The 21,277-nt window shown below is 39.9% G+C and overlaps 1 protein-coding gene across 12 annotated transcripts in view; it reads left to right on the forward strand.

The window, feature by feature from the left end:
• Nucleotides 1-21,277, forward strand: part of LOC124551124 (longitudinals lacking protein, isoforms N/O/W/X/Y-like) — a 284,378-nt gene that overhangs the window by 52,067 nt on the left and 211,034 nt on the right. Inside the window, exon 3 of one of the 12 annotated variants that reach the window (XM_047126082.1) lies at nt 2,570-4,445. The exons of the other annotated variants lie outside the window; for them this stretch is intronic. Within the exon in view, the coding sequence (XP_046982038.1) occupies nt 2,830-4,197 (1,368 nt within the window). The 5' untranslated portion in view covers nt 2,570-2,829 and the 3' untranslated portion in view covers nt 4,198-4,445. Of the gene's footprint in view, nt 1-2,569; nt 4,446-21,277 lie in introns of those variants that run through there. 12 annotated transcript variants of the gene reach the window in all.

The following is a 21,277-nucleotide window of genomic DNA, read 5'->3' on the forward strand; positions in this document are numbered from 1 at the left end:
AGCAAAAAATATTTTTAATTTAGTTTGTAAATGTAATGGTAGTTCATAAGTGACGTATGTGCCAGATGCAAACTGCTGGTTAGTTGTCCTGCAGGCTATACGAACATCGTGGGTCCTACCAGATCACTTGTTTTATCCTTTGATGATGCAGTATGTAAATTTTGCTGGTAAATACTCGGGTTACTTTTCTAATGGATACAAATCAGATATGTTCTAGTACATAAGATTTTTGACATAGTGTAATAGGAAAGTTGCATAGCATAGTGTGTACTCTTATTTTACTTTTATCTACAGATCTATGTACAAAAGATCTGAGGATGGTTCACACGATCTAAAAGTGACGATTAAAAAGAAAATTAAAGCATTATACGTGGACAGTTAAGTCTACTTTCAAAGCAAGGCATTGCAGCTCTATTGATGACGTTGGCAGTTTTTGCATAATTTTATTGACTGATAACATTTACCTCAAGTGTCATGTTTTTGTTATTGCCTATATGCCAGTGTGGCATGGGAAAATTTTGTCAATTTAGCCTTGACAATTTACTAAAAGCTGCAATGTGTTTTACAAATTTTTTTTAAATTACATTAAATAAATTGGAACTCGCATCGGAGGCAAGCATGCCATTGATTTATGGCACGTAGAACACCACACAACATTAAGTCTCTACACTTCCACTGAGCTGAATTTGTAGTGGAGTGATTTGGGCTGTCAGAGGTACTTGCACTGCTACAATATTACCCTTAACACAAATTTTATTATATTTAACTTAGATTGTGACACATTTAGGGACAGGCTAAATTCGTATTATGGAAATCGCAGGAAAATGTACCACATAGTGTTTATTAAATGCTAAGTTCAAGAAATCGCCAAGTGATTGTGTGATTAATAAAGCATCTCTGTCAATTATGTTTAGCTTTGAACTACAATTTCACAGAATCACAATGTTGAGTCAGTTACCTAATTAGTTAGAATATTAGGATGAACAGTTCAAAGTAATTCACCAAAGAGTCAGAGAAAATGAGCAATTTAACTCTCTCAAAAAAAATGTACTCGGAATACTAGGAAACCAGTTTTCCTATCAAATATGGACTCTTGACACTGTCGAGTGATTTTTGCTGGAGAGGTAGCGTAGATAGGTGCACATTTAGCCATCTTCATGCAACTTTGATCTCTTCAAAATCTATTTCGGAGAATAAATTTTGTTACTATTCTTGTTGGCACTCGCAAGAGTTATGGCACAGATAAGCATACAAAATGGCTGGATTTCCTCAAAATAGTGCGTTGCCGCAAACTGAATATGCATTGTTTCACTAAAAACAATTAGACTAGTAATGAAGATAGTGCACTTCAAATTGTAGATGTTTCTATCAGTTCATGTGCAGTTTCTTCTACACAGTAATTATGAGAATGAACATGAAATTAATGAGTTCTTAAAGCTCAGAATTTGGGAGCTGTTGAAATCTGATGTCTGGTGTACAGTAACAATATTCTGAACCATCAAATATAAAGTCCATTAACTTCCACGTTTTGTTCTTCAATCACTGTGTTTCTCCTCAATACGTAAGCATGAGTTTCTGTTCTCTTGATACAGTCCATACTTTCTCAAACTGTTGCAGCCGTAGAAAATCACCATTGTATGTTTGAGTATGTCATCGCTAACACAGGAATTGACGAACTGCCCTTGTTAACTTTGCTGACACACACACACACACACACACACACACACACACACACACACACACAGAGTTGCTATATTTAACAGGAGGAACAAGCTGTAATTTCACTGGGCATTTACTTCAGAATAGTACATATTGTCTTCACATATTTCGTTAAATGGCCAAGGGACATGAAATGGATTGATGCGAAGAAATTGGGAACCTCATAAAATGGCGCCACAGCAACTTTGAAGACTTGGTCCAAAAGCTTCTCCACAGTGGAATACTTGTTTCATGATGCTTTGTAACTTCAAGAGCTCTCTCTTTAATAAAAAAAATCATTGTTAATGTTTGATATGTTTTCCTGTGATTTCTGTAACAAAAAAAATTCTTTTATTAATGTGTGTCATAATGTAATTGATTAAATTACAATGATGTATATGCCAAAATGTAATATCATAAAAATGTAATTATCGATGCCAATTCCAGTAAGTGGCATTTTTCATATTGTACGTTGTGCTGTTTCACAAAAGAATGAATAAGTTAAAGTTTATTTAATTTAATTTGTTGTAATACTGTAAATTGTCTGGGCCGAACCAATGCAGTTTTGCCACCCAATCTCAATACAACAATAGTGAGTAGGAAGGCTCCTGATCAGGCAAGGTTCTGCCAATATGTTTTCCTACACTAAAGATGGTACATATGTGCTAAAAAATTCAACAACAATCATCCTATTTGGGTCACTTTTCAACAACATTTATGTGAAATAATTATGCATTCTTCTTCATTTTCTCATCATTTCTGGCCAGTTACATAAATGGACATTGTACCGTACACTCATGCTTTGTAAATAATTGTGTAACTTGTTCTTCCTGAAGGTAATTGGATTAACATAAGATTGTTTACACACTAGGTCAGGCGCTCAGAATTTCTGGAACAACTGTATCTGCAATTTGGAGGAGAATCTTTGCCATGGATTATCTGTTATTCACGAATGAGTGAAGATTCCGCTCTGCAGAACTTGGAGAAAGATTGCATCCTGCATGAAGATGATCAACTTGGAGATAATTCTTTTCCTGTTATTCAAAGGGAACTGAAATTTCCTTGTGTCACTGAAGTAGTTCATCCAGCTTTATACAAGAGTTTAAAGTCTTACAAAGACAGCTAGGCAGGATGAATGAGAACAACAATGTTCATTTGAGGTGGAATAAACATCAAGCTACTTTGGTGTCTGTTTTCGATTGTCTGTTGGACAGTGAGAAGTTAACAGACTGCACAATTAGTGCTGAGGGACATCATGTAAGAGCACACAAGATAATTCTTTCTGCATGTAGTCCATATTTTGAGAAACTGTTCTCTGAAAACTATGAGAAGCACCCAATTATTATTCTGCACGACGTAAAATACAATGTGGTGAAGGCTTTAATGGATTTTATGTACCGTGGTGAAGTAAATGTGCCACAAGAGGAGCTTAGTGGTATTCTTAAACTCTCGGAGTCCCTTCAAGTAAGGGGACTGTCTGGTAGTGGATGTGTGGAAGATGTTTACATGCAGAAAGGCAGTGGAAGAAATGCACAATCAGTACATCCAGAAACTCTCTCACCCCAACCTGCTTCTGTGTCACGTTTTACCTCGAATCAGAACAAGCCAGAAGAAAAGGTGCAGTCATTTAGAGAAAGCCCTCCATGTGTGTCATCCCAGGAAGGAGGTTATGAGGAAATAGACTCCATTTCTAAATCCTTTCGAAAGTACAGAAAAAGTATTAACCACTCTGGTTCTGATCAGAGAACAGGCCAGAATGAGTTTGAAGAAGTCATTACACCTGATCTTGATAATGTGCATCAACTTCAATCTCAAAGGCAAGCACTGCCCACAATCTGTAATGCAGCAGATGGATCAGTTTTCAGTCCAATTCCACATCAGTCTGCATGTAGTGAGTTGCAGAGCTCCAGTGGGGAAATGACTGTTGCAGAAAATGAGCGGTTTCTAATACCGGAGACAGTATTACCTGACAAAAGGTCAGCAAATCTGAGTACACACCAACAAGAGGTAGCACTTGAAACAAAATCTGAGGTCCTAGAGAGTCACACGGAAATTGTAGAAGACCTTACTCTCGATGACGACGACGATGACGACGATTACCTTGCTGCTGAAGATTATCGTGAAGATTGTAACAGTACTGAAGTTGACATTGGGGAAGTTTGCAGAGCGGGTGGAGGTCTTACATACGAAGAATATTTTCGTGCTCAAGGAGTTAACAATCTGCGTTCTTCGTTTGGTAGTGATTATTCGAATCACATGACTTCCACAACACCCCAGATGGTATTACATAAACGGTTTTGTTGTCAGTCATGTGGGAAGTCTTACAAGCATCCATCAGGCTTATGCAGACATGTGAAGCTTGAATGTGGTAAAGAACCACAGATCCAGTGCCCCCGCTGCAATTATCGGTGCTTTAGGAGTCATACTCTTAAGAAACATATGACTACTCGCCGATGTCAGATGCGAGAAAAGTGTGCACTTTTTGAAGGAGGGGTGTGACAGTATAAACCCAACACAAAGAAAAGAAAAAGTTCCTGATCATTGGTGAGGATTTTTTTTTTCTATATCATTGGCAATATGTATGTGTAAGATGGATGAAGCACCGATTCTTTGCGCTGTGTGGGTACAAATTCATCTCTGTGTAAATTGTCTGCTATGAACGTGTTTTAAATTGGTTGAAACTTGGCAGTCTCAATGTTTTTTAGAGTAATTTTCCCTGAGAGGACTATTACTTTGTATTAAATGAAGTAATTATGTCAGTACAGATGTTGTGTTCTGATGTGTAATATATTCTGTTGTAAACAGAAAGATCTTAAGTATATCAGTATAAATAAAATAATGTTGAAAACCTTACTGAATTCTGACAGCTGTAATATCCCCTTGAATTTCTAGCTAATAATTATGCCATCTTAAAGGATTCATCAGTCATAAACTATCTGTTTGTGTAGTGTCAGAGCGGTATAAGACGAATGGGCTCATGAACTTTTTGTGGGAAAGGCAGCTTCGTGGCTGAGAATTTTTCTGGCCTTTTTTTTGTCATTTTTGCCATCAGAATGTAATTCAGCTTTCCTAGAAAGAATGTGTAATATAATTGGATAGATAAAAAAATTTGCTCACCAGGCAGAGGCAGGAGCGAATACATACAAAGATTGAGGAAACGGGCAAACTTTCGGAACCAGTGACTTCTTCTGGCAAACTGATTGATGGGGAAGGAAGAGGAATGAAGGAAAAGAACTGGCAAGGTTTAGGAAATTGACATAATCACAAAAAATGCAGCCAACACTTTGGGTCAGAGGAGACTTAACTGTACGGGATGAGAAGGAAAGACATTTTCATCCACATTCAAAGTCACTGAGCTCTCCAGACCAGACCAGTTCAGTTTTCATGGCTTCTCTGCTACCAACACAGTACTAGTATGTGGTACCTCATTTCATACTGGTGAGTGTGTCACTTGTGACATGTAATTGTCAGTTCCACATTACATAGTGGTGTCCACATACTTCATATCAGGTAGTGTATATGTTTACAGAGAGACATTAGTGTGTGCCTAATATCCTCATATATTAACATTCTTGGCTAAGACTGACAACAATTTATTATTACGGGAATACTGGCTGGTAACTCTTTGTGTTATGGATTCGCTGTTATGGTAATAATTGAATAAAGTTATTTTTTGTTGGCGAATGTTGCGTAGACACACCCGTATAGCATCTCAACAATCTTCCTCAGCACAAACATTTTGGTAACAAATAAAGATTGTTGCAGCAAGTAAAAGTGCTGTTAAATCATACTTCATTGTATTTTGCTACTCAGCTAGTCAATTAAAATTCTTTGGTGTGAATGTGTTTACATATTCTGAGTTGACTTAGGCTGATTACTGTGCGTGTATCTTACAAAAAGGAAACTACTTTTTTGAAGCTTTGGTTATGTAGCATATACGACTATAATTATAATAGAGGGAAACATTCCACATAGGAAAAATATATCTAAAAACAAAGATGATGTGACTTACCAAATGAAATTGCTGGCAGGTCGACAGACACACAAACAAACACAAACACACACACAAAATTCTAGCTTTCGCAATCAACGATTGCTTCGTCAGGAAAGAGGGAAGGAGAGGGAAAGATGAAAGGATGTGGGTTTTAAGGGAGAGGGTAAGGAGTCATTCCAATCCCGGGAGTGGAAAGACTTACCTTGGGGAGGGGGGGGGGGGGGGAGGGGAGAAAGGACAGGTATACGCGCGCGCGCACATACACACATATCCATCCGCACATACACAGCTTCTAAGTAGTAATTTATTTTATAGTCACTATTAACATTTTGTATGTCCTCATGTCTCTCCCCCTTGGTGTACGTGTCATTCAATGATGGCTGTGAACTTTGCAGGGAATTTCAGCATGTCCTGATCTTGTAGCTTTCTGAGAAACACTTCCTATTGTAGCTTCTTACAACTGATTTGATGATTTTGATATTCATGGTTTCATTCAGTCAATTGAAATATTGATTAGTTTGTCCTTAGCTTTAACGGTGAAGAATTTTGGTAAATGTTCAATCACTTTACAGGAACCTTCATATGGTTAGGTAAATCCAGTCTGCACCTTAAAACTCTGAGAAGACACATTATTTTCGTCTTTAAGAGATTTATAGATTAAAGAATTTTCTTTGACCTTGCGAGAATACTCTATATGTTTTACATGGTTCACCCTTTTCCCCAATACCATGATGTAAGTCAGAAGTCCCATTGTAGTATCAAGTTCATGGAATAAGTCCCCAAGTAACTTCAGTGAAGTACCATACAACATTTCTACTATCGTAGTATTGCTTTCATTCTAGAAGGGCAATGAAAGCCAAGTAATATTGAGGGGTATTATATTACTTCATGTAACTGTAGCATAGACCTGTTTGGCACTGTCCTTTGTATATTGAAGCCTTCGAATTTTTCTCTTAACCTGTTCATGGTATGCAGTAATTCTAATCACTTGGTAGCCACAAATCTTTGCTAAGGCTCAGGATATGTTACATGGAAACTGTGTTCCTTGATCTGTTGACTGTTGTGGTATTCCTAAACTGGTAACCCTGGAATTATTCTGTCTGATTCAGTGTTTCAAAGGGTCACCGCTTCTGTCCAGCTATTGATTCAAATCAGAAAGTAAGTAAATCAGAGTGAGGTAGAGGACCCACTAGGTCAGTATCCCATCTTCTTTTGCAGCAGTGTCATGAGGACCGACCGTCTTGTGATTTATATAGCTGAATACATGTGCTGAAATTATTGCTTCACAGTATACGGTTTGTGTGGACCTAACCTATGAGGCCTGCAGAAGACTGGAAGGCTACTAGACATGTGGATCTAATGCATACTATCATGTTTTACTACTTTTGGCATGCCACTTGGTTTTGTATAAAATTTCAGAAAATTTTGTGGAGATACGATAGGAATTAACTGTCTCAATTGTTTCAATACACATTAAATGCCCTTTCAGTTCCAACTGACTGCTGTCATGAGTTTGTTTGCTTTTGACATCAACCAGAAGGTGAGAATGATGAAGAAAGTCAATGCTAAATATGCTTTTATGAAATCTCTGCAAAAATAAATGGCCATAGAAAGTTTCTTTTTAATCCAAGGTCAGTATGTAGCAATTGTGAGCAGTGTGTTGAAATTAGAGAACCACGAGTTGCAAACAGTTTATATTCAGCCCCTTTTGTGTTGTCAGTTGTGGGTGCTGATAGGAAAGAGATGTGGGCTCCACTGTCTACCAGAAACTATCATGTTGAGTTGTAATGTTTGATAAAGGAGTGACATTGTGGCCTGTAGCAAGGTCTGAGGCAGATCATTTGTCTGCTGCTGTCTCTGCCACTTCCAATTTCCCCAGTTTCGCCAGTCACAAGGCTGAACGCATTTGTCTGGCTGGCGATCTATGCCGAAACAAAAATGGCAGTAGCAGTACTCCACTTTTTTATATCATCTTGATTGTCTTCTGCTCCTGTTACAAGAATATTGTCATTTTTTAATTCTGTTTTCTCACAGCTGACTTCCTATTTTGTTGATTTGCAAGTGCAGTTCATACAACTGTTATGTAGGATCTACAACTGGTGACAACTTCTGTGATGAACTATATTAACTCCATTAACTAATAGCATTTCCTTCATTTGGTCTTCTGTGAGAGCCAATTTATCTACATCAACTTCAGAAATAGTTAAAATACATCTGATATTGCTGAGAAATATGTCTGACTGGAAAGTTTCAAGAATCTTTATCTGTAGGATTGTCCTGCACAGTCTTTCATTTCCAACAACAGTCAGTTGGTTTCATATTGCCTGAGTGTAGTTAACTGACTGGTCTCTTTATTTGGCACTCTTAACTCACATGAAACACTGCCAAGTGTGTCTCTTTAGGTAAGGAATGTGGCTACCATATGCTAGTTGTTTCCAACAAATAATGGCTACAGTTGCATTAGTAAATAACAAAATTTTGTTTAACTTATTAGCTAATAATATGAAATTGTTCTTAAGCTTAGAATAACCAAATATCAGGTTTTTTAAAATGTAAAATGGTGTTATTTCCGTACTGATTCCAGTGATCTTGTCTATTTCAACTTTCCCTGAAGTTGTAGCAGTTTTGTTGGTAGTGCCCATAGTTTTTCCTTTTTATATTGTACCTTATTGATCACTTCAGGGCTACTACTTGAGGACAGTTATTCCTTGTGTGTAACCATCTTTTGGTACAAAATTTTAACTAAACAAAAACCTGTTTTTGATTGTAACACCTTTTATTTCTCAATCCACTTCCAGGTTCTTACAGGCTTTGCTCTTATTTAATAAAATGTAGAAAATTGCAGTACTAAACTTTTCCAATTACACAGGTGTGTCGGAAGCAAAATGAACACATGAAATAATAAATCGTCTTCAGTATAGACAATCCCAAGTTTGTGCTGCATAGAGAGCACAAGTGAAGTTTCTACTGTTGACCCTGCTATTGAACTGGGCTGTCTCCAGTTGGTTGTGGCGCTTATGTCCTCTCCACGTAGGGGCTGCTGCTGTCGCATTGCCATCCTAGAGAGGGGTCGGCAAGCGTGTGATTGGCTGATGATGTCTTCTCACAGCCATCTCTTCTCTATCGTTCCCGACTGGCGTGCCGGCACTTGACTTTATGCCATAACAGAATGAAATAACAACTATTGAAATATTTAACCTTGAAACAAATGAACATACAAAACTTCATGGCAGATTAAAACTGTGTGCCAGATCGAGACTCGAACTCGGGACATTTGCCTTTCGCGGGCAAGTGCGAAGTTCCGGAGTTCGTGTCTCGGTCTGGCACACAGTTTTAATCTGCCAGGAAGTTTCATATCAGCATCCACTCCACTGCAGAGTGAAAATCTCATTCTGGAAATGAACACACAGTCGCGAAGTACTTGAAAGGAAAAAGATTAATTTTTAATCACTGCTTACTATTTTATATGTCTCTACAACTGTCCAGTGACAATTCTGCAATGATATTAGATGTGTGACCTTAACATGTGAATAAAATATAATTCAAGATTAGATCAAACAATGAAAAATTGAGGATGGAATAAGAACATTATTATGAAAAGTACTGATTGCTACTCACTCTATAGAGGAGGCACAACGAAAATACTGTTGTACATTTGAGCTTTCGTTCAAAAGGCCTACTTCTAAAGTAAGAAAAACACACACACACACACACACACACACACACACACACACACACACATTCATGCAAGTACAATTCACAAACTCATGGCTTCAGTCTCTGGCCACTGAGGTCAGACTGCTAGCAACTTTCTACATTTCCAGGACAGCCAACAAGCTGTCTGTTCGCATGAGTGGTTACTGACAAACTGTGGCCAGGAAACACCTGGAACACCCAGTTGCTGAACATGCTGCCCAATCAACATTTTTCACTTCAGTGCCTGTTTCGCAGTCTGTGCCAGATGGATCCTACCTACCAACACTAGTTTTTCTGAATTGCACAAATGGGTAGTCTCCCTGCAATATATCCTACATTTCCTAAACCCCCTTGGCCTTGACCTTCCCAGTCCCTGTCTTTCACACACCAATGTTGTTCCCTACCCCCACTCCAGTGCGACACAGCCTTCTATTCCATCAGTGCAGCCACTACTCCCTTTCCCCACCTCTATTTCTCTCCCCCCCCCCCCCCCCAATCAAACCTGCTAATTGCTCCTAGCGGCCCTATCCTGTCACCAGAAATCCCCTTCGTGCTTCCACCACAAGCAACAGTACATCCTCCCCCAATCCTACCTTCCTATCCCTCCCTGTACCAGCCTCCTCCCCACACTCAGCACTCAGATTGCTTCTCCCATCATGTGCAGTTGCTCGCAGTTTGGACTCGTGGCCCAGACACAGTGGTCTTGTGTGTGTGCGAGTTCTACTTGCCTGAATGTGTGTGTTTCCTACTTCAGAAGAAGACTTTTTGGCCAAAAGCTCAAATTTAAAACAGCCTTCTTGTTGTGCCTCTCTGTAATTAAACATCTTTTCTATGTGGTGAGTAGCAACCTATCTTCTTTATAATATTGTAATTAAAGGTCAGCAAATTAATACATACGCACATTACTCAGAGGTCTTGGATTTACATATATTGTACAGTGAAATTAGATAACAGCATGTCCATGACTATACAACTGCCTCGCATTTACCTTATTCTTGATTTCCCATTTGGCTGTGTGAAAATCTGAGCCAGTGTCCATCTGTAATGGAAGGAGATGTTGAACTGAAGAAGATGAAATGATTTTAGTGTTACCCATGATAAATCTTAAGCTTACAGTTTTCCGGTAAAGGTGCACTGTACCGTGGAAGTATTTTGTAGATTGACAGAGGTGTTTTTATTATTTGTGTGTTACTTTTTTTATTCACTCCAATAATGTGTGAAGTAAATAATCCTTTACTTAAGTACAGCATGTGTTATTTTGAGATGTGTTAGCTGCCTTTTAAAATAGTATTCTGCTGTTTCTTTTTTCAACTTATAATACAGTTTTACTGCTGGGTAGAGAGTATTATTCTAATTTGTTAGTTATCTTAGACAATCTTCTGTTTCTTATTCTTCACAATATGTAGCATTCTGGTGTACAACTGATGCCTGTAACTGATGCTTCATCTGTTCAGTTTCACAATTCTCAAATAGCATCAGTCACTGCACCTTAAACTGGATACCCAAGAGCTTTTTGCTGAATCTGCAAGCTTGTCGGTTGGCTGGAACAGATTTTTGTGTGCTGCACATTGATCATCTCATTACTGTTGATGTAGTACGTTTCTGTAAAGGAATAGTGATGAGTGTATAAAATGATTTCATTGAAAGCTTTTGAACCAGATCTTTGTGTATTCCATTTATGATGGTAAGGTTGTGATAGATACTCACAGTTGAAAATCCAAGGTGGAGTAATAGTATAAATTAGGATAGATTGTTGTACACTGCATAGAGGTGGTGTTGAGCAGTAGACAGGTATATCTGTATTCCCCCATCCCCACCCACTTATCACTATCCATTTCCCTCCCACCCCCCGACCCTCCCCTTCCACACCCACACTTGCTTTGTACCCCCCTATACTCAACCCAGTGAGATCACTGCTCACCCCAGTGTGATCTCAGTGCCTGGTGAAGACTGTAACCACTGTGAGTGAGTTGTGCATAAACGAATATGTATGCTGTTTCATACAATGTACAGCCCTTTTCGATAGTTTATGTGACAGTTGACTTTTAAATGTGCCTGTTCATTACTCGTCACTTCTTCTATGCGGTGAGTAGGTGAGAAGGAATCTGTTCTAATAGTGTAGTACAGTATGCAGTTAATGTAACACCACAGCATACAAAACACAGTCGTAGAGGTTTGTTACACTCACTCACACACACATACATACGAAATATATCCCTATATATCTCCAACAGGACCACACAGGAGGGTGTATTCACCTATTTCGAGTGCAGCACACACTTTTAGCTGCCTCACCATGTAATCTCTCCACTATTGTCTTGAACATCTGTTGGCACAGTGGTTACCACACTGGACTCGCATTCGGGAGGATGACGGTTCAATCCCACATCCGGCCATCCTGATTTAGGTTTTCTGTGATTTCCCTAGATCATTTCAGGCAAATGCCGGGATGGTTCCTTTCAAAGGGCATGGCCGATTTCCTTCCTCATCCTTCCCTAATCCGAGCTTGTGCTCCGTCTCTAATGACCTCGTTGTCGACGGGACGTTAAACACTAATCTCCTCCTCCTCCTTTTTGAACATCTGTAAGCAACAATTATCACCTTAGTAGTAATATTGTAATGGAATAGTATACATTAATAAAATTGTTGCTCCACCAGCATGAAGTTGGACGGCAGCTGAGCATTTTAAATCAAGTGGTCAATGGCGGTAGGATCCTGATGAAAATATATAACAAGATGAAGAAAATACAAATCCAAATATGTGGAGGTCATGTCATAATCAGGAATAAGAATACATGACTATGACGTATGTAAGAGTTCTGACGAAATTGAGAGCCTCTTTCATAAAGCAGAGTTTTTAAAAGAGTATTCAATAGATCATGCTATAAAGTGTGCAATAGTAGGAATAAGTTTAAGGAGTCAGGCATGTATTAGATTAAGTGCAATGACTTCAGTAAACAGAACATAGGGCAAACAAGGAGCTTTTTGAAACTTTACAGAAAGCACACATAACGTCAAAACTTCAACTTGCATTGGGGGCGGGTATGAATTTGATTTATACCTCATGGAAGACTAAACAAAATAAAGTCACTACACTTGGTAGGGACTATCGAACATAGATCATAACAGATCGTTTTACACAGAGCTCAAAAGGAATGTAAGACAGCTCGAAATTTAAAGTTATAAAAAACAAAATTCAAATTAGTTGTTAATGTGCAGAGTGAATTAAAACACAATACCTGTTGTACTATTTATGTAGACTTACTGTGATGACTATTGTTGCTAACGGATGTCTGAGGTGATACGAGGGGGGAGAGTGTGCGGTGGGACACCGTGAACGTGTGTGCTGTGCTTGAAATCTGTGAAGGTCCCCTTGTTCGTGGCCCTCTGTCGATTACTGGGTCAGCAGATGACTGTTCGGCTTGCGGCAGAACGCTAACGCATTGATGACCGAGGGGAACAATCCGTGATGGACACAGACCTGTGGCAATGCCAAATGCTGTTTACCATTCAGATTACACATTTTCAAGTGTTTCTTAGAGCGGTATCTTCTAGAAACAAAACTTTATTATTAATTCAGTGTGAAAATGTTACTTTCATTCATATGTGCCAAATGTACCAGACACCACATGCTGGCATTTACCTTGTGGGCACAAATCATCACTTATTTTTGAATTTGTTTCTTTGATAAAAAAAACACAATGCTACAACTTAGAATTACGTGAAACTGCCAGTAGGTGATATAGAGTCTGTACTGTAACAACATGCAAGTCTCCAGTGATGCAGAATAATTAACAGTTAACAGTATGGCATTGACTTAAGAGTGGGAATATCACATCGGTGAAGGTAGGGATGAGCGTAGGTGTTACTGCCATTGGTGTCACGACTTTTGAGTCGGTTCGCACTGCTGGTGTTGTAGACTTGTGCTGCAGGCCAGCAGTGGAACCTCTGGTGTCAGCCCCACACCCACAATTAACAAGCCTTAGCTCAGTGTGTGGAGGAAGGTCTTCGTGTGCTGGCGCGACAAGCTGCTCGTGCGATCGGCACAGCGTACTGATCTGGATAGAGGTGGACTGCGAAAGGTAGTGTTAACTGTGGAGTTTACTACAGAAGGTTATACCAGATCAATATTTTATCTTTTGATGAACATTTTGGTGATAAGTTGGATGGTTATCTTTGTAACTGATAGAGGTAGGTTTATTCTGGTAAATCTGATTTTTGGTATAGTATGGTAGCAGAGTTACATATCTAGTCTGTGCTGTTATTTTGCTTTCCTCTACATATCTTCAGGATTGTTCATGTGATACCAAAGCTGATCATTGAAAATGAAGCAGTCTGTATGGACTATTAAAAGTCTGTTTTACAAGTTATTGCAGATCTTCCCTGAGGACATTGTCAATTTTTGCTGAATTGTATTGTATGGTTACATTTGTGTTCTTGCAGAGAGTGCTGGAGTGGTTCTGGAGGAAAATTTTGTTGATTCAGCTCAGACAATTTACTAGGAGTTACAATGCATTTTGTACTTCTATACACTTTCTTTAATTGAGTGAAATAAATTTTACCTTGCATGAGGGGTGAGCGTGCATTTGATTTATGGCACATAGAAGACTGCTCAAAATAACATCTCCACACTTGCACTGAATTTAATTTGTGATGGAGTGATGGGGACTATGAAGGATAATTGTGGTGTTAAGCTATCACACTTATACAAATATTATATTTAACTTGTGACACCTCAGTTAGAGTAAATTTATAATTCGGAAATCACAAGTAATTGTACCGCATGTTAATACATATCATTTACTCAAGAAAAAGTTCAAGAAATCACAAAGTGTTTGTTTTGTTAAGAAAGCATCCCTATCAATCAGATTTAGCTAAAAAGTAAAATTTCACATAATCGTAAAAGCTTCCTCAGTTGTGCTCTGCAGTGGGAATACTTAGAATGAACAGTGCAAAATAGTAGACACAACAGATGAGCAATTTACTTTTTCCCTGAACGTATTCTTGCAGCATGACAAATCCAGTTTTCCTTTCCAAATTGAGCTCATGACACTTTCGAGCAATGTCTGCCAGAAGGGTTAGGTAGATGTGTGCACAATTTGCTACCTTTGTCCGACAGCGCTCTCTTTATAATTCACACTGGACCACAAAATTAAAGGATAACTTTTTTGGAGACCCCCTAATTGTCTCCCATCATGAAGCACAAGTTCAAAATTTGGCTCAAAGTTGCCTACAACTGTCCTCTGGCTCAGTGTAATTCCCTGCTACGTCACCCTTGGCCTTATGGCGAAGCTTCAGAGGGTGTTGATACAAATTGGGAAAAAATGTCCACAGCTCGGAAGTTGATGTGAGGTGTAAGGTGGGTAAACATTGTCACATTGGTGCTAAAGTTCACCACCATTCTGTCCCATGTTGTCATGGATGTCTCACACAACAGGGAGGTTTTCACACTCCCTCTTACCCACATTTCACCACTTCTTTTGACGCCTCTGCAATGGAGAGTAGAACTGTGACACCCACATTGAAATCACACGGTTTTTGTATAGGTGGCCGAGGAAAACACTTTGGACGCACCATCATTCAGATTCTACATGACATGGCAGAAAGAGCATCAGTGAAACAACACTTTTCCTTGGGGCATTTATTGCCACACATTTAATAGTTGAAAATGACAGTTCGCTGTGTTATGAGCAAACAGTCCATAGTCGGGTGAGCAACAGGATGACATTCTTGACAGTGATGGCAGGCAGCCCCAGCTAAGGGGACTTGAAGCAGTTGCCTGTCCTAGGTGCCAGAGTAGCCACAAGGCTGAATGGGTCAGACAGGTACATGTTTAAGGTACTCTAAATGAAGGTGCATGGGACATTGAACGAGATGTTGCGAACTCGGATGTCTTATCGGGACCCTTTGTCACTTTATTCGTGCACATGTCAGAGTTGCACCCCACAGTGATCATGCCACAGGGGGACTGAAAAATCATGAACAGTTTTCATGCTTCAGATCACATTCAAATTTTGTTGTATGGTTTTGAAGGGTCCTTAGGGGCTCCACTCTGCATACCAGAACAAAAATTGTGGTTGCACTGTGCTCCAAAGGGGGTCAAACCGTGTTCAGTGGCATTGCAGGCACACAGTGCAGTTAGAGTAGGACTGAATCATCAGCATTGTCTAATGTTGTCAAGAATGTCATCCTGTTGCTTATTCCACTGCAAACTGTCATTTTCGACCACGAAATGTGTTAGAATCAGTGTCCAAAGGGAAGGGCTGGTTTCATTGATGACCCTAATGTCAGCTCCTTAGTTCCTTTCATGTTGATGTGTCTGAAATGTTGGCCTCAGCCACACGCGAGAATACCACGTGATTTCAATGCAGGGTGTCGAAATTCTGCCCTCCATCGCAGAGATGTGAAAAGAAGGGGTGGAATGTGTGTAGGAGAAGGTGTGACAACCTTTCTATCATGTGGCATGTCCACGATGGAGTTGGGAAGAATTGTTGTGACATTTGATGCCATTGTGACATCATTAACTCACCTTACACCTCGCATGAGCATCGGAGCTGTGGCCTTTCTTTGACATTTATTTATGCCTTGCTGTCTGAAGCATCGTCAAGCCAGAGAGTGAGGTCACAGGGCAGCACACTTTTGCACCATTACAAAGAAAGGCTGCAGGCAACTTTGAGCCAAATTTCAAATGTGTGCTGACAACCAGGTGAGTGATGGCACTAATAAGATTATAAAATATCTGGGTTTCCTTACAATAAAGAGTTACTTCAAACTAAATAGACAATGATAAATTAAAAAATAAAAATGAGCCAAATGCAAGTATGACCCGTGTCCTGAGGTTCTATACAACCTTAGTTAAGTGTATAGATAGTTCATCCGTCCTCATCTAATGTTTGTGTGAAGTAATATTTTTCTATTATGCTTTTGGCGGATGATGAATGCAATGTATATTGTAATGGTAAAAAGATATTTTCTATGTGATACAATTAAAATTTAACAATTTTCAGATTTTTTCTCTTGTACTATGAAATTCTGCTTCTTGTCCAATTCCATGATTCTAGCTCAACGGGAAGTACTCCGTAGGTTTTGATGAGTGAGATTCCAACTATAAAAATGTGACATAACTGGCAGTATATTTTGATTGATTTAACCTTGAGGTTTAAATTTTTTACACCGCAAATGTACTGTAGACCTCAGAATGTAAGATAAATTTCAACACCATATTTGTAACCATCATGAGAGAAAGAGTTCTCAACAGGCAGACGGGTGGACAGACTGCCAACAAAGCAATTTTGTAAATGTTTATAAAGTTTTATAAACGTTTTTACCGATAGAGGTATGCAATCTTTAGAAAATGGACTAGTAAATGAGATGTTGGCATCTGCAGTTTGGGTTTACCATTAGTAAAATTCATGTGCAGTTTTTTTATACAGTTATTATTAGAAAGAAAGTAAAATAAACTATTACTTGAAGTTCAGAATTTGAGAACTGTTGAATTCTGTCCTGTGCTTCACTGATCAGCCAGAACATTGACCGCCGACCTACTGTCGATAGAAACCCATCCAGGCGATAGCTGTGTCACCTGGTGAGGAATGATTGCTAGTCAGACATACGCGTGGTGCATGTAATGCTGGCGAGTGTGCTGTCCTGGGGGAAGGTGCACAGTCTATTAGAGTTTGACTGAGGGGAGATGTGATGGCCCGGAGGCTCGGCACAAGTGTTTCGAAAACTGCACGATTTGTCAGATGTTTGAGGATTGCTGTGGTGAGTACCTTCAATATGTGGCGAAACCAAAGTGAAACCATGACCAGACCCTGTGGGTTTGGGTGGCCACCCCTCATTACAGTTGTGGGACATCATAAACTGGGCAGACTAGTAAAACAGGACAGGTGGCGAATTGTGACGGAACTAACATCTGACTTTAATGCTGGACAAAGTGTGTCTAAACATGCAGTGCACCACACACTCATAACGATGGCCCTCCACAGCCGACGATCTGTGCATGTGCCAGTGGGCATGTGATCATCGCCACTAGACGTTGACAGAGTGGCAGTGTGTTGCATGGTCTGGTGAATCCCGATACCTTCATCGTGCCGATGGGACGGTACAACTCCGTCATCTTCCAGGAGAACAACTCCTTGACACATGTACTGCGGAATGAAGACAAGCTGGTGGCTGCTCAATTTCGCACAGTAGAACATTTCACATGGGCATCCATGAGTCCAGTGGAGCTCGTGCAGAGCACCATGATGGACAAGGAGTGTAGTACACTGGTTGCAGACCGTGTACACTGCTTCATCACAATCATGTTTCCCTATGGGAGCGGCATTTTTCAACAAGATAATGCACCTTGTCAAGAGGACAGGGGTGTGATGGAATGGGAACACAGTGGTGGACTCCAATTGATGTGCTGGCCCCCAGTTCGCCAGACCTGAACCCAATTGAAAACATCTGGGACGTGTTTGAATTTGGGAGCAGAGATTATCGTGACCAACCCCCTTCACCTCACCAGAATTTACAGAAATTAGGTGACTTGTGTGTGCAGATTTGGTGCCAATTAGTTCCAGGGACCTACAGAGGCCTCATTGCTACTACATCATGGTTTGTTGCCCCTGTTATTTATGCTTAAGGTAGACATACCGGTTATTAGGTAGGTGTTCGTAGTGTACCGGTTGATCGTTGTATACAATAAACCTTTGGAAATTAGTTCCACAGATTTCCACAGTTTTGCTTCACTCATTCATTTGTATTGTTCCTCAATATGTAAGCACAAGTTTCTGTCATTCTTTTGATGAAAATTTGCTGTTATTTATATACTGCAATATTTTATCTTATGCAAAATACATATCTTATGCAAAATACATACAAAACTGCAATGAAATAGCTACTTTGACTTCTTGCTGGATGAGAGTGGCATGTTGGGGCCATAAACCACAGAAAATGCCATCGTATTTCAATAGCACATCACAAAGTCCTATTCTTATTAGGAATTAGCAACTTTTTAGCTCAACAGATTATCAGCAGGTTTAATTTAAAGTTACTTGTTCACTCCTTGTAGTACATTGCACCAGCAAAAATGCAGCCCCACTGTGAATGCTATTCTCAAACACGGGATGAGTTGGTTGATGTTCATAAGCAGCTGGAAATCACCCTGACTAGTGTCAAGCGATTAGCAGCTACTGCGAATCGGTGTGTTCGAAGAGTTCCCGAGAGTTGTGTACCTGAGATACCTGTACCAGAGGCACCTCAGGTACTATCCTTTCTTGTCGATCCTGTTTCCTCCGGAGAAAGTATAGGATTTGTCATTACCTGTCCACTTGACCACAAGTGGCATGTCAATGTTTGATCTAGGCATCCTGTACATGGTGGGCGGGGACCATGGAGGACTCAGGGTGTTGTACTGATCCCCTAACCAGAAAGTTTGAGCTTCTGTCTTTCACTGAAATGGAAACTGGGCCAGTGGGACTTACTTGACCTGTGTTGGGGAAAACTGTTTTGTCCGGTGTCAAGAGGGGTCTGTTAATCGTTGGCAGTGTAAATGTGTGGTGAATGATGATACTCCTTAGGGAAATGGCAGCAAGGGACAGGAAAGGACACCAGGTGAACTTGGTGCGTATGCCTGGAGGCCTCATTCAGCTTGTTGAAGAGGATATTCCTGCAGACATTAAGGGAATGGCACACATTGGAACAAATGATGCCTGTCATTTGGACTCCAATGTCATTCTTGGGTCATTTCAGTGATTGGCAGAAAAGGTTAAGAAAACCAGCCTTACGCATTGAGTTTCAGCAAAGCTCACAATTTACAGCCTCGTCTCCAGAACTGATCGCGACCCTTTGGTTCTGAGTCGAGTGGAAGGACTGAAACACAGATGTCGAAGGCTCTGTGACAAGTTAGGTTGTGACTTCCTGGACTTTTGCTATAGTGTTGAGAATTTTAGGGTCCCCTAAATAGGTCAGGTGTGCACTACACATCAGAGGCTGTTACTCAGGTAGCTGACTGTGTGTGGGATGCACACAAGGTTTTTTTTTTTTTTTTTTTTTTTTTTTTTAGGCTACTCTGCATCCAATCCAGATAATGATACTTTTAGGAAACCAAGAAGTATCAGTGTAAGATCGAAAGAAATACCTCCCACAGGTGAGAGTGGTAAACTGCCGAAGCATTCACAACAAAGTTCCAGAATTTGAAGCACTCGTGAAAAACAGTGGAGTTCATATAATACTATGTACAGAAAGCAGTCCACGGAGATAGAAATTGAAGCTGTATGTGAGATTCTTTAGGCAAGATTCAGTCTCAGGGGTGGGCATAAAATGATAATTGGATCCTTCTATCGCCCAGCAGACTTACCTCCTGATGTAATCAAATACTTTATACAAAACCTCAGTTCACTTGTACGTAACGCTTGTACGTAAGTTCCCCATTCGTACTGTAATCATTGGTGGAGACTTTAATCATCCAACAATTAATTGGGAAAATTACAGTTTTGTTAGTGGTAGGGCTGTAGATGGGAGATGCTGAATGAAATGCGTTTGGCCGACAAGTGAACAATGCGTGATGCCTTCAGTGATCATTATAGGGAAATATGTTCAAATGATCTTTCACAGAACCAAAAGAAATTCTGGTCATATGTGAAGGTCGGTTGTTAGTGGCACGAAAGTTAGCGTCCAGTCCCTATCGAATGAAACACGATCTGAAATTGTGAGTAACAAAGTGAAAGCTGAAAAGCTCAGCTCAGTTTTCAAATGTTGCTTCACAAAAGAAAACCCATGAGAATTGCCCCCCCCCCCCCCCCCCCCTTTTAATCCTCACATTACTGAAAAGGTCAATGAAATAAGTATTAATGTCAGTGGAGTTGAGGAAAAGCTAAAATTGTTAAAATTGAACAAAGCTCCAGTGTCCAGTGGAATCCCTGTCAGATTCTACGCTGATTTTGCAGCTGAGTTAGCGCCTCTTCTAACTATAATCTATTGTAAATCCGTCTAACAAAAAACCGCACCCAGTTCTTGGCGAAAAGCTCAAGTGTCACCTGTCTATAAGATGAGTAGTAGAAGTGATCCAAAAACTACCATCCAATATCCTTGACATCGACTTGTTGTAAATCTTACAGTATATTCCGAGCTCAAACAAAATGAAGTATCTCATAGAGAATGACCGCCTCTGTGCCAAGCAGCATGGATTTCAAAAACATTGATAGTGTTGAACACAACTTGAACATACTGAAAGTTTGGATCAAGGCAACCATGCAGATGCAGAGTTCCTTGATTTCCAAAAAGCATTTGATTCAGTATTGCCCTTACACTTATTGTCAAAAATACGGTCGTATGGCATATCAGTAAAATTTGTGACTGGATTGAGGACTTTTTGGTAGGAGGACACAGCATGTTACCGGGTATAGACTCGTCATCAGATGTGAAGTAACTTTGGGTATGCCTCATGTAAGTGTGTTGGGACCCTTGCTGTTCCTGTTGTATGTTAATGGCCTTGCACACACTATTGATCGTAAAATGAGGCATTTTTCAGCTGATGCAGGTATGTATAATGAAGTACTATGTGAGAGAAGCTGCATAAATGTCTGGTCAGATCTCGATAAGATTTGAACGTGGTGCAAAGAGTGGCAACTTACTGTAAATGTTCGGAAGTGTGAAATTTTGCACTTCGGAAAACCAAAAAGATGTAGTGTCCAACGATTATTATACCAGTGAGATGGACCAATGACCAAGCAGTTTGGTCCCTTTCCCCCCTTTTAAACCAACCCACCAACCAGTGAGTCACTGTTGGAATTGGCCAACTCATACAAATACCTGGTTGTATCACTTTGTAAGGATATGAAATGAAATGATCACATAGATTGTCATGGGTAAAACAGGTGGTAGACTTCGGTTTATTGGTAG

The sequence above is a fragment of the Schistocerca americana genome, chromosome 9 (genome assembly GCF_021461395.2).
Source record: "Schistocerca americana isolate TAMUIC-IGC-003095 chromosome 9, iqSchAmer2.1, whole genome shotgun sequence".
Classification (NCBI taxonomy): domain Eukaryota; kingdom Metazoa; phylum Arthropoda; class Insecta; order Orthoptera; family Acrididae; genus Schistocerca; species Schistocerca americana.